The 14,954-nt window shown below is 41.3% G+C and overlaps 1 protein-coding gene across 4 annotated transcripts in view; it reads left to right on the plus strand.

Annotated features, from left to right (window-relative positions):
• KATNIP (katanin interacting protein) overlaps window positions 1-14,954 on the plus strand; it is a 252,048-nt gene that overhangs the window by 232,106 nt on the left and 4,988 nt on the right. For all 4 annotated transcript variants that reach the window (XM_088466730.1, XM_088466732.1, XM_088466731.1 and 1 more), the window contains 3 exons: window positions 3,347-3,486; window positions 6,623-6,724; window positions 9,198-9,358. In XM_088466730.1, coding sequence (XP_088322856.1) covers window positions 3,347-3,486; window positions 6,623-6,724; window positions 9,198-9,358 — 403 coding nt within the window. The remainder of the gene's footprint in view (window positions 1-3,346; window positions 3,487-6,622; window positions 6,725-9,197; window positions 9,359-14,954) is intronic.

The raw sequence follows: 14,954 nt of genomic DNA on the forward strand, positions 1-14,954 counted from the left end.
ACGTCACTTGGTTGATTTATAGGCAGAACTGCTCGCAAGATAGCGGTAGGAAAAACCAACCACAAGAATAGCGAGCAGTTCATACGCTGTTCGATGTACTCGATTAATCTAATAAATAGCGGACATGACGTATGGTGCGAGCGGCCAGGGGGCGTCTTTTTCAAAATTAAGACCGCAAGTTTTGTTCGCTCGTTCAGACTTAGAGGCGTGAACAGACCGCAAAGAGCGAACGGTTCATTGGAATAGCCACCCCTTTTTTCTGAACGAGCGAGCGCAAATAGCGTCCGGCTCTGAATGAGGGCCTATGGCATCTATGGTAGCTTTTCTACATCGCCAGGGAATTCCGATAATTCCCTATTTAAACGACTTGCTAATAAAGGCACCTTCAGAGGAACTCTTGAAGGATCACTTGCAGGTTGTCATGACAACTCTGGAACTTCACTGTTGGGTTCTCAATCTACCCAAATCCAAATTGGTTCCAACACAGAAGTTGGTCTTTTTGGGCCTTCTGTTCGACACTCTCACAGCAGGTTTTTTTGCCTGAGCACAAGATTAGGGAGTTGCGGTCCCTGGTGCACATTGTTTTGTCTCTACACAGGGTGTCCGTGCTACGCTGCATGCAGATATTGGGGAAGATGGTGGCCGCATTTGAAGCGATTCTGTTTGCACGCTTCCATTCCAGGCCCCTTCAGCATTTAATTCTTCAGCACTGGAGGAGGTGGGATCCCTGTCTAGATTGACAGTTTTTTCCCCTGTCTGTTCAGGTGCACCAATCCCTGGGTTGGCAACCTGTCCAGAGGTTGCTAATTCTCTCCCTGGGAATGGACGCTAGTAACTACAGACGCCAGTCTCCAGGGGTGGGGTGCAGTAGTTTTAGGGTCCCAGTTCCAGGGGGTTTGGTCTCTGGAAGAGAAGATGTTGTCATTAGGGCTCCCAAGGGGACTTAGGGTTAGGCACCCCCCCGGGAGGGTTAGGGTTAGGCTAGGGGAAGGGAGGGTTAGGGTTAGGCACCACCCCGGGAGACTTAGGTTTAGGCAGCGGGGAAGGGGAGGTTAGTATTAGGCACCCCTAAGGGATGGTTAGGGTAGGAAATTAGGTTAGCGATACTTACCTTAGGATGATCTGGATTTTCACCCTTGACGGGCAGCCGCTGTCGGGATTTGAACCGCCGCCCATGCGTCCGGCGGTAATACTTACCACACCCAATTTTAACTTCACAGTCACCATCAGTAGTCAATTCTAAAAACTGACATACAGCTAAAGGACAGCTTTGTTGTAGACATTATCCATCCTCGGCAGAACTGTTGTGAAACAGCTATGTCTCTGCTTTATGTGTCTTGAAAAGCTTCTGTTGCATAACATAAATTTTCCTTGTTTTTATATATATATATATATATATATATATATATATATATATATATATATATATATATTATTATTTATTTAATTTTTTTTTTTTTCAGTACAAAGAACTTTCAGACACTTATCTGTTCTGGATACAAATACTCTGATACTTCATTTTTCACATCTGTTAGTATTTTATTTATACGTAACCATAATTAAGTCATTCGCAAATAGAGGGGGAGATGTATTATAGCGGTACGTATCGTGCGATGCAGTTAGCAGTACCGATGAGATGTATTCACATCTCATCTGCTGGTGTTGGGAAGTAAAAACCCCCCTCCGGCGATCCCCACCAGAGCACACAGCCTAGTGCTGATGCGCTGTGTCTCCCTTCCCGGCCTGCTCCACTTGACATGCGAGACGTGTGCTGCCCGGCAGCCGCTGCAGCAGGGACAGTGTTGTCCCTGCTGTGGTGATAGGGAACCACAGCTGCAGCTGTCGATATCGATAGCTGCAGCTGTCAGAGCAGTCAGTGCCACTGCCCGTTCATACATTGGGAGACACATCGGTGCGTTATTTTGTAGATAGCCGCGTCGATAATGTCAGGTGTACATAGTTCTCCTGTCATCACCCTAACTCCCTTTAATACATGGGGGAGAGCGGTAACAGCGCACATAATGTATGCTGATACCACTCCTCCCCCATATCGCCAGATAATACATCTGCCCCACAGTCTGCGATAACCCAGGAAAATAGCGTTGTTTTGCTGTGTGTGTAACCTAGTATGTACACATATATGTTTATGACACTCAGGAGAGATAGTAACTTTTCCATAAATATAGCATATTTCATATTTGAATACATTTTTATATTTTTTCTGATGTCATCACTTGTAATTGCAGAGATCTGATGCCATCACTTCAGTGCTCATTAAGGGCAGTGGCAAACGCAGGATTTCTAGAGTGGGGTTTCCAATGCCTGATTTTAGAGTGAGTGTGGCCAGTCCATGAAGAGGGCATAATCAGCATGTAACCAGCTTTAATATGCGTCATACAAAGTGTATTGTGTGTCATAATTCCAGCATGTACCAGGACCAACGATCACAGTAAGCCATTAAATGCGGCAGTATGGCTATCCTGCCTAAGCTGAATGTTTTTATTTTAGATGTGGGCACCATTCCAGTATTAGAGCAAGTCTGGGAGCAGCAGAATAACGTAACACTGCCCTGGACATATATGTACATATTGGGCTCTTTAGCAGCACATCCCTAACAGTGAATGTTTTCCAGATCTCCTAGTTGGTGCACCGGTTATTTATTACTAGCTGATACATGTTAAAAGATCCACAAGTGGTGCTAATTATTTCATGTGTGATACTGAGAATAACATGCAGGGATAGTACATTTCTATTATATTACTATTTCTATTGTGGTCATGGTGTGGGCTGGGGATGGGGGTTTTCAGGCAGACTGAAACCCCCCCCTGCATTTGCCTATGAAGGGGACTTGTGTATTATAAGAAATAATACACTATAAGTTATTATAGTCCTCTCAGAGCATGTACAACAGTACACATCATGCAGCATTTTTCCTTTATATAGTCATTAATCTCATCGGTGACTTTTTATATACTTAGAATTTACAATAAGGAGTATATTATCCTATATATTTAGAATGTAAGCTTTCACAAGCAGGGCCCTCTTCCGTCATGTAATTTCCCTTCCTTACTTTAACTATCATCTTCGCCATACTCCCTACAACAGCACGTAACCCTTGGTTCATGTCACCGTGCTGCTTATTTGTGTGTTATGACTGCTGATGCAGCAATGTTTATAAATCATGTACTCTTCATGCATTGTCTTCTACTGTAAGTCACTGTTTTCTTGTTTTGCTCATTTGTTCATGTACTTTTTTAGGCGCTGCTGAACCCTTATAGCGCCATATATTAAGTATAGTCAAACAGTACTTTCCAAGAACTTTAACATTTCTTTAACTGTTAATTAGATATTGCTGCATTTCCAGAAAGTATAAATGTTTTAGAAGATGTATGTGGAGATGTGAGAACACCAGACAAGCTTATTGACAATGTAAATGATACCAGTGATGGCAGACATGCATGGCTCTCTCCAATTCTTCCAGGTTTGGTAAGTTTTACTATATCTGATTTACCAACTTTTCAAGTTGGGGTATCAGGACAAACGTGTGTGGTAGATACATGAGAAGATGGTGTGATCTCTTATCTCACGTGCTGGACTGCTGCCTGTCCATTTACCCTTCTCTAAACCCATCATTTTAATGCCACACATACTATGGAAAGTGATATAGGGAGTTGGGGGTATGCTGTCCTGGGAAGTAGTTAGTTTGTGGATGAAATGCTGTGGACAGTCAATAGTTGACAGGATGATATTGATGGCACCATGCCGACACTAATGTCATTTAAAGTATTGTAACAGTGTCAGCATGAACCTTTAAGAAAGTGCTTTACAATTATGTTCAAAATTACCATGCCAAAAGTGTTACAATGCTTTATTACATCACTGTTGACATCATGCCGTCATCATATTGACTATCTATAGCATTTATATATAGACAAAAGGTCTGTATCCTGTCCTTTTAATGGGGAATTACAGCATACAGTACTTTACATGATGTGCCAAATCAGCTGCTTGGTGTATATGGATCAGTAGTATTAATTGTACATACCAATAATATGATTTAATAATTATGCTCTTATTGTAACTTAACAACTATGTTATATTGAATGTATAGAACTATGTTATATACTCAATGATAAACATTGAGGTATGTTAAAGTTTCTTGTGGACTAATGTTTGTTATTACAGTGCACCGAACACCGGCATGTTCCTACCGCTTCCGGCAGCAGGCGGGGAGTCCCCAGCTCCCTATGCTGTGTCTTACACCTTCCTCCCCAGGCGTTTGGAGGCAGCTGTGGCTCCCCCCAGGGATGAGCACGCCGACCTGTATGAAAATTTAAAGGGGTAGGCGCCAAATGTGATGTCACATTTGGCACGAGAATTGAACTCCTCCCTATAAAAGGAGTCTCTGGGCACTAGACCGTGCCAGAGTATAGGCTCCTAAACCATACACCAGCATTTCTTACCACTAGTGATCCCTACTTCTTGTTTCTGACCTTGGCTTTGCTTCTGACCTGATTCCATCTCCTCCCTGGTACTGCACTTGGTAATTCCAGATTGACCGTGGCTATTCTCAGTGACCTGTTTCCATCTGATCTCTGGTACCGTATCTTCTGTCTGGTTCTGACACGGTCTGTTGACTACACTTAGTACGCCTTCTACGTACTTCCTACTACACTCCAGTGTACACCAGCATCTGTACTAGAGAACCTAGTCAGAGGGCCACGACATGTGTGTCGGGCGCAGCTAAGTCCAAACCTCCTTGCGGTGGTCCCTGGTGAACACCACCGACACGTTAGACTCCGCATCTCTGTTCTGGGTCTTAGCCAATCCTAAGTACAGCCAAGCATCCACTATTAATCCATGAGTTTGTGACAAGTGTATTCACTAGATTTTGGTTATTTATTTGATAGTAATTGCTTTTTGTTTCATTAGTTAAAAAAACAAAAACTTTAGTATGTAAAATTGGTTGACACACTGATTCATCCTCATGATTAATGCAGAAATATTGCTGAAAACACGTTTGTAATTCTACATTAGTGATTAGGTAAATATCAACAGGTGACCTTTACAAAAAAACATAAAGTAAAATCAGTGTGTCAACCAATTTTACATACTAAAATGTATTTTTCCAACTAATTAAAAAAAAAAACTAGTTACTATGAGTTAATGTAATGGATGGTCATGTGACTGGCGCTATTCAAGTCAGTGACATCTGGAGAAATACCGTGAGCTGTTGTCCTCTTCCTGTAGATTCCTGTTTATTTCATAGGAGTTACCGTGACAGGCGACAAAAAGCATGCATCTTGAACAAATAAGATGTAATGAGCATCAATGATAGAACGACTGTGGTGGGTTGAGAACTGGATTTAATATTTATTACAATGAACGAATATAATACATAGCAGACACATCTATGTAGAATAATACATTTGGTATACAGTAATCATTGAATGGTTTTTATTTTAAACTTTATCACATTTAATACTTAAAACTTTAATAGAAATAATAAATGTTATGTTTTATATTACTTTCAAATATACCAACCAGTGCACCTGAGAAGTACCTCTTTTTGTCTTCTTTGACCTTTTGTTGATATCTAAACTTGGACTTGCATGAAGTTTCTTAATGTAATACACTATAGGGTAAATTCAGTTTGGCCGGCTGGCCAGCCGGTACGACACATTGCGTCCACTAGTAGAATAAGTTTTCCCTCACATCCCGTGTATAGAGAAATAGCGAATACCGTAACTAGCATTACAGCTATGCTCGTCTGAGCACATCACCAGCAATTGAATTCCCAACAATGTGCTGCTGTTAATAATCTAATGCTTTATTTGGCTTCAGGTTGTTCTGTCGCACACACGCTTTGTGTGTGGTCCATGTCTTGAAGAATACAAAACCATAATGCACATTGTTCCCTATAGTTCCTGTTTTGGGTGATCCTAAAACCACAGACCCATAGGGTATGCAATCAGTTTGTTGACATTCAGACGTCGACACTGTAATGTTGACATGGACATTCTGAATGTCAACATTGACAATGTCGATACTGACATAATGTCGACATTCTGAATGTCACCACAACATATTAGGGTTAGGCTTACACTGAGAGTTAAAGAAAATTCCATTATCAACATGCCAATTGTCGACATTCACAATGTCAACATTTTGGCTGTGTTGACATTCAGAACATGTCGACATTCTACATGTCAACAAAATATACCACACCCCCTCATAACTATTATTTTGGTGGGACAATGGCTGCTAATATTGCATTTAGTACACTTGCACTCAGTGATGGTTTGATGATACCTTATTAAAATGAAGCTAAAATAAAAAATACTTATTAAAACTCAATAAAAATTTGTCTAGTGGATGTTTTGTTAAATTTGTACATTTGTAAATGTACTGGTGCGATTTGAGATCAAGCATATGGACAAGTCTACTAAATATTGTAAGCAATTCTGCAATACTTTTGTAGATGTGTTATTTTTATATACTATTCAAATAATGGAACATCTTTTTTTACGCAGAAGATTTTATTGCAAAATACACCTAATGTACCTGAGTGTGTTATAAAAGCATATATCTTTAAATGGAAACTTTTTATTTTTTTAATTAGGTTAATCGAATTTATGTTGTTTTTGATCAACCAACCAAAGTGTCTATGATCAAACTATGGAATTATGCTAAAAGCCCCCTAAGAGGAGTAAAAGAGTTTGGCGTAAGTATTAAAAATAATTGCTTTTGCAATAACCATTATGCTTCAGGTCACTGAAGTTACTTGCTGTTTTATTAGTTTTACTGCAACAAATAAGTTGTTAATACAATCGCTAATGTATTCTAACATATTCTGGAAGAATTACTGCCATATTTAATTTTAGAAACAAATTAAAAATGTCACAATTTGCATAGTGTACGTGTTGGAAAGAGTGGAAAAAAATGTAGAGTTTAATGACCTTACAAGATTTTTTGAGTTATTTTCAGAATTATAAAAGCCACTTTTGAACTTTATGCAATTCTTTACAGCACTGGCAAAAGGATTACTAGCTAAAAGAGTTATAGTTCTGCTTTCAGCTTTAGGAGATTTAGTACAAGTACAGATGTTTTGACCAAACAGTATCAATCATAAATATTGATTCCTGTGGCACTGGATGATACTGGATTCATCCTTCACCTAAATAAGTATTAGTGATACTTTATATTTTTGATACTCTTTGATTTTGTTACAATTTTGTTATGTGTTATACCCGATACATATTTAATTACTTTTATTCATTCTTTTCATATGATTTTAGTAGATTTAATAACATTTTGCTGTAACATACAACAACTAATCAGAGATCATCTTTACAATTGAAAGGGTATTCAGTTAGTGCTACAGCAGCAAGTGCTGGTGTTCCGACCATTTCTCACCGACCACCAACATCGCACCTTGCAGCCACCAACAATGCAGATTTTTGCTTGCATCCCCTAGAGGTGCACAGGAAAATCTGCAATGTTGGGTTACGCTAATTAGCTATGATGTGCTCAGCCGCATTTTGCAATCACACATTGCTGTTGAATGAGTATTCCGCTAATAGTTTAGTTGAGCTAGATTAATAGAAGCTGATAGATGATTGATGTTGATTACAGTACAACATTGCATTTTACACAGCTGCATAATGTGTTTCCTTTTTTTCTTTTTTGCATTAAACATAAACAATGTAATGTGTTCCTTTTCTTTGTCATTGAGATCATCCCTCACAAATTGTATTCTAGATGTATGTGTTTCATCCAGAATTATGGTATTTGTCTATCTATTCAGGGCATACACTATACAATTATCTGTCTGATATCTGTTCAATCTGACTGGTTGGAATGAAAATCCGGGAATGTATGGGAGCCAATGACAATCGACCATTTGCTCACAAACACTGAAAAACAGACAAAAATGGTCATCCAAATCAAATGAATTTAACCAATTTGACCAGTCATTTTTGCCCATTTTCCAGGGTTTAAGACCATATGGACTGATATCTGACAGATAATTGTAGAGTGTATGCCCAGCATTCGTCTAATTAATTATGTAACCATATTTTTTCCAGCATTTAATTGAAGCTAAGTATAGCTAATCTTTTCTATTGTGTTATGTAATGATGAACAGCATTGTTATATCATTGATTACCTGTTGCCTAGTTGTTATAACAGTGAACAGCAATCACAAGGCTAATTATTATAAATTACATATTGATTAAAGATGTTTTTTTAATTAAATATTGATCCAAGATACTGTGGGCCTGATTCAGAGGTGGCTGCAAATTCTTTCACTGCTGCAATCCCGTACACAGCGATTGTACAAACATGACGCAGCCACTGGGATTTGTATTGAGGCGCCCTCTAGCAGTGTTTCAAGTCCACCGCTTGCATACATAGACACACCATCGATGTTCTGAACAACCCTACAGTCGCTCAGAATATCTGTCAGTGGTATTTTCCCAGATCCTTAACCACTGCATACGAATTCACACCTCGAAAAAGGTCGCAACACTTCTGCATTTGAGTCACCACACACACCCCGTTACCTCCCACAAACGCTCCCTCACTGTCATTCACTATGCCTCCAAGTCCTCCCTGCGACCACCGACAGTAATGAAACTTGGCGCGTGTGCAGTGCACCTCATATGCATGCACAGTACAAAATAATTGCTGAACACCGTAAACATCTGCATTGTGCCCACCTCTGTATGTTTTGAATATTTTCAGAAATTTGCTTACCATTATATTGTTTTGTAAGTATGAGGGGTATTCAGTTAGCTGCAGTAATTTACAGCAGCTAATTGATCCACGAAGACAGCAGTTAACAGGGATTTTTTTTCACCTGAGGCAGGTGAAAGATAATCCCAGATAAACCCTGTTTTCACGTTCACAGCCACGAAACACATAGATCTGTGACCTTATCACAGATCCTATGTGTATTCACCCAAAAATGTGTAATTTTTTGGGGGAAATTAAGTGTGATCTAATTGAATTGCCCGAAGGCAAAAAAGTGCAATAAGTCCCATTTTATTTGCCCAAAAAATTATCGGAGCTAATAGAATACTCCCCTATGTTTTTTTGCCAATAATATTGCAAACTGTTCAAATCCAACCATAATAAAATGTTGTTTGAGGTTTCCGTGAAACTCATATATTACTGTTGTTGTATATTTTCCCCAGCTCCTTGTGGATGACCTTCTTGTGTACAATGGGACTTTAAATGTAGTCAGCCACATTTCCCACGGGATTCTGCCAACATGTGATCCTGTGGTACCGTATCATACCATCCTGTTTGCAAATGATCGGAAAATATCAGAAGCAGATAGACGAACCACTATTAGGTATGTCAGTTGTTTTGCTTGAAAGGAAATACTTTTGGTTTTCTTTATGAAATGCCATTTTTGTTAAATGTCAACTGAAGTGCAGAATTTTTCAGGACTTTGTAGATTAGTTTTTTGTGTTTTCATATTGTAACTGGAATTTTCCTGGACTGGAGTCATGCCCTTGCATGTGTAATTCCTTATGCAAGCACCTAGTTTGGGGGAGTTCTCCCAGCTACCAGGAGACTAAATAACCCTTCCGTATCCTGCTCAATTCTCCAGTGAAGTGGATGGGGCGGGTCATGATGACACAATTCAGTGTGCATCTGGTTATAGCTCCGCCCCTTATAATATTATGCCGCAAAGTGCTTATTGTTTCATTCTAATTAACCCACTCTTGTTAATTACATAACATTTATAAGTGACCAATGCCCAAATGTCGTCTGAGTCTTTGTTATTTACTTTACAAATCCAATCCTAATGGGAATCCGGGTAGTTTAGATAATCTGTTGTTGTTTTTTGATAATTGTAGATGTTTGAAATTGTATGTATGTTTTTTGTTTTGTTAATTTACAGTAAAAAGGCCATCAAATATTATTTTTGGTTTTCATTGATAGTGTTTGGACAATTGCCATTTAGCATTATCGGTGTTCTACTGTAATCAATTTTCCTCTAGCCCAATTTCAATAGAGTTTCTAGTGTACCAATCGAGAAACGGACTGTGAAGTGATTATATACAGTAGGACTACAGTAGATTTGAGAGCCAAAAATAACTTTAGTAAATTTAATATACGTACTGGGTTGCTGGTAGTTTGCTACTTGACAATGTGATAAACAGTAAGGTGATTTTGCTCTGTAAGGATCTGCTAACATAATTCCAAAGTATCCCAGGTTCAATTAGGTTGTTTATGAACACTTTAGTAATCACCGTGAAATGAAATCAATATTTGAGCTTAACTATCAATGTTATTTTGAAGATAAAATGTAAAATCAGGGGGTAAGTATTGGTTCCGCCTGTAGAGCTGAGAATTTTTCTAGAATTTTCTTTAGATTACCAGAGCTGCAGTATAAAATGGTAGCAAAGACGTGGAATATTTTGAGATTGGACATTTTAATAGCTGTTCGTTTAAGAACATGTAATGTTAAATTGGATATATCATATTCTATGGCACTCATTACTTGTCTGTTCTGTTTATTTCTATTTACTTCTTTTTTGCTATGTGTGATCTAGCCCCCCAACTGTCCTGATTCACAGATCAAAAGAAAGGGTGGAGTTTAGCTGAAAATGGGTGGAGTTTCACTAAATATTGAGAATTTTGTAGGAGGGTTTGCACTAATCATGGGTGAGATTTATTTTGACCAAATTTTTGCATATCTCACTGTTGGGAGGTATGATACATATATTTTAATATCCTAAATAGTCAAATGGACACTTGTGGTTGGGATGTATTCAAAATGTCTACATACTGTATATAATGTCAACATTCATTATATCAACACCACAATGTTGCTAGTTATGATGTCAGCATTACTAAAATGTTGACATGTAATGTTTCGGCGTGTGCAAAATGTTGAAATGTGAAATGCAGATATTATGCACAGACCAGCAGCGAAGGATTAGCATTAAGCAACGGAAGGGGAGGTTAAGGCTACTGTAGGCTACAGGAGGTGAGATTAGGGTTAGGCACTAGGGGGAGAGTTATGGGTTAAGAATACCCACTGTGGGGGGGCGTGGCTTGGTGGCCTAAGATGGTGGATGCTTTTTTCAGAGCTCCACATCCAGCATCCTAAAGTTGATTCCCCTGCTGAGTTGGAGGAACAAACCCACCAACCTCTACTGCCCAGAGCCCCGCTGAGGATACAGGGGTCCTATTGGGTGCATTTGTGGGGCTCCCTGACGGCGTTTCAGCCCGCTACCCCACACCGGAGGCCTGCCCTAGGAACCTCCCGGCGGCATTACCCCGCGCCATTACCCGCGCACACCAGCCTCCTCACCTGACCTGGAGCGGCATCTGGTGCCTGAGCCTGCGCCGCCGACGATTTCACCGGCTTCCCTGATCGCGGCCACAGCTGGACGCCGCTGGAGCACACAGCCGCGTCACCATCTTCCTTCCCCGCCGAGTGCTGTAGTCGGCGCCTGACGTCCTCGCGCCCTGGGCTCTGGAACTCCCGCTGCCCGCTCCTTGCCTCCGGCTGAGTCCTTGTGGTCAGCGGGCACTTCACCTCCTGCCCCCCTGCAGTTTCTCCCGCCGGTGGTGCTCACCTCTTGTGGCCTGGACTCCCTGCTCCCTGCTGGGCCAGCTGACTGCCTCCTTCTGAATGCTCTGCAACCTACCCCCCCTGTGGAGACAGCCATATACAAGACCAGGATCGTCTCTAAGTATATTTCCAGATGGTTCTCTTGTGCTGAAGCCTCACCTAGTGGCCACTGTCTACGATTGCATCCCATCTGCAACTAATATGCTCTAGAGATGCTCAGGTTCGCTATATAATGGGATAATTCCAACCATACAACCTCCAGGTGTGCCTTGCTGACAAGAAGTTACAACCGCCCCCGATCTCCTCCCTACGTGTTCCTATACCCTATGTCCATCTCCGCCTATATGCCTAGAAACAAAAAATTGGGCTCTCAAGGCCTTGTGTCCTATTTTAAAGCAAACCAGGTCAATGACTCTCAAAGACCTCCTTCTACCCCGTCTCTAGGAGGTGCTTCTGATTTTGAATCGGAGTCAGATGACCTAGCGGCTCCATCTACCAAAGCAGATATTGCTGTAATCCTCACTGAGATGCGTAGTTTTCGTCAAACAATACACGACGAAGACCACAAGGCTATCTCCGGCCTCCAGTCTGAAATTACTGACCTAGGTTCCCGTGTGGATGCTCTTGAGAGGAAACAAGAAGAGATTATTAATTTGCAACAGATGTCTGAGCAAGATAATATCCAACTGACGCGGGACTTTGTGTTGCTCGCTGACAAACAGGAGGATCTTGATAACAGGGGGCGAAGAAATAACATCAGGATTCGTAATATCCCTGAATCCGTGGAGCCTGCCCACCTCGAAGATTATCTCCAACGGCTCTTCCGCTCCCTTGCCCCTACCATCCTGGATGATATGCTCCTCCTCGACAGAGCTCACCGGGCCCTCCGACCTCGCTCCCAAACATCTGAGTCACCGAGAGACGTAATTCTCCGTTTCCACTATTTTAAGGCGAAAGATCAGGTTTGCTCCCAGGCCAGACGTTCCCCAGATGTTGCCTTTGAGGGTACTAAGCTGTTAATCTTCCAGGACCTTTCTCCTCTTACCTTATCAAAACAACGTGAAATGAAGGACATTACCAGAATACTACGCGACCGCAACTTCCGCTATCGCTGGGGCTTCCCCTTCAGTCTGCAGGTTCGATCAGGAGACAAATTCCTCACTGCAAGGTCTCCAGATGAAGCCCTACGTCTACTTTCTCAATTACATCTCCCTCTCCCTGGACCTCCCACCACAAATGGTCCTCCCAAGGGCGACACGGGGCCCTCACCTACAAAGGTCCCCAGACCCCCGATGAAGGATGTGGGGCCCTTACCCCAACGAGCCCCGAAGAATGTATGGCATACAGTTAGCGATAGCCCTAATCTTTCCGCAGTGACCTGACTTATCTATCGTTCCCTCTCTGCTACCTAATATTTTTCTCTACTTGGGAACTAGGTCCTATTATTGGACTTAAAACTTCATCACGTTTCAAGAATCCATATTGTTGATGCAGATCTCAGGTTATATCTCTAGTTTTGCAATGTTTTATTTTGTTATATTCTAGAAATAATGCTTTTTATCTCAGTTATCATGTCCTCCTGGGTAACCTAATATATTTCTTAGATTCACTGTTCTCTCATGGAGTAAGTTAATCCCCTAACGTGTTACTACCAATAGCCTTATCCCAATCATTCTTATAAGTTTTGAGGTAATCTATACTGTAGATCGGAGGTCTATTATTCTGCCGTAACTATCTTTCTAGAAATATTCATAAAAGTTCTATGTTGTTAAATTTGTATATTTTGATGACGGCCAATTTTTTTATCTATCCTGGCTAATGCCCTTCCATATAATATTTAAACTATAAATGTGGCTCCTAGGAATACTTATTGTTTTGTTTATTGTTGTGTTTATTTTATGTTGCTGCAGCAATAGGTAGAATATTTTATTGTTGTACTTATTTTATTACTTCTATTGTACTCCATTCTTGCCTTATCGACCACACCATTTTTATATGGCCTCTGTAGGTTGTCCTCTCCCCTCACCCTTTCTCTCCCCCCCTCTTAACCAACAGTATTAGTCACCGACCCCTCCTGACCACCCTCCCAGTGGTGGTTATATTGCCATCCTCCTTCCCCTAACTCACCGTGTTGTCTTCTTGTGTCTTTGTTATCAATTCACACCTGGAGCTTGTTCTCCACCCTACTATTGGCTTGTAGATTAGTGCCACTCCTTTGGCACCTCTGACCACTCACCCCCAAGCGGTCACAATGACCGGCCTCGGATACCCTAGGCTCCTTAGCCAATTACTCCCGTGGGTCCGACCACAAGGACGGGGCCTTCCCCGTTCCTCTTCTTTTCTCCTTTTCTTTACCTTTCTTCTCTTTCTTTCTTCTTTCCCTGAGACCGAAGTCCGGACTTTCTGGTACACTACTCATCTATTGTCTTTTGACCACTACTTGATAACCGTTTTATACACACCCCCATGACAACCAAACTCATCACATTTAACGTTAGAGGTTTGAACAGCCCTCAACGTCGAATCACCCTGTTCCATACTCTTCGCTAACTCCAAGGCAATGTTATTTTTCTACAAGAGACCCATTTTGCTGGCGCTCGTCACCCCGAATTGAAATCCAAATACTTCCCCTCCACTTATCATGCTTGTGACCCTTCCTGTAAAAAGAAAGGTGTTGCTATACTATTCTCTCGACGGGTCTCCTTTACTCCCTCCTTAGTTGTTCGGGATCCAGAGGGGCGCTACCTTCTCTTGGTTGGGGAACTGGAAGGCACCCTTTTCACGTTTGTTAATGTTTACGCCCGCAACTCTGCACAACCACATTTTTTTCGTACTTTGAGTTTGCTGCTGTCCCAACATAGAAGAGGTAGAGTGGTCGTGGCAGGTGACTTTAATACTACCTTAGATTCACGGCTTGATAGATCTAAACCTCCCCCACGATTGTCGGCTAGCTCGGTTCGTGCTAATTCCGACGCATTACAACAGTTTCTCTCCCAACACCTCCTATTTGACGCTTGGCACGTGAAAGAACCTACTGCTAAAGACTTTACCTTTTATTCACCTGTCCATGATGTTCATACAAGGCTAGATATGATTTTTCTTGGGATTGACCCCGCACAACTAATTCTAGACGCCAGCATTCACCCCAGCACCTGGTCAGACCACTCCCCATTCTCAGTAGATATTGAATCTCCCTTTCCTCGTAATACTTCTCATATTTGGCGCCGTAATGATAGGCTCCTTATGAATCCTACCCTGCGATCACAACTAGCCTCTGAGATTACAGAATATTTTTCTCTAAATTCTAACCCTACAATCTCTCCCCAGCTTCTCTGGGATGCCCACAAAGCAGTAATCC

This window comes from Taudactylus pleione, unplaced genomic scaffold (assembly GCF_031769625.1).
Source record: "Taudactylus pleione unplaced genomic scaffold, aTauple2 ptg000066l, whole genome shotgun sequence".
Taxonomy (NCBI): Eukaryota; Metazoa; Chordata; class Amphibia; order Anura; family Myobatrachidae; genus Taudactylus; species Taudactylus pleione.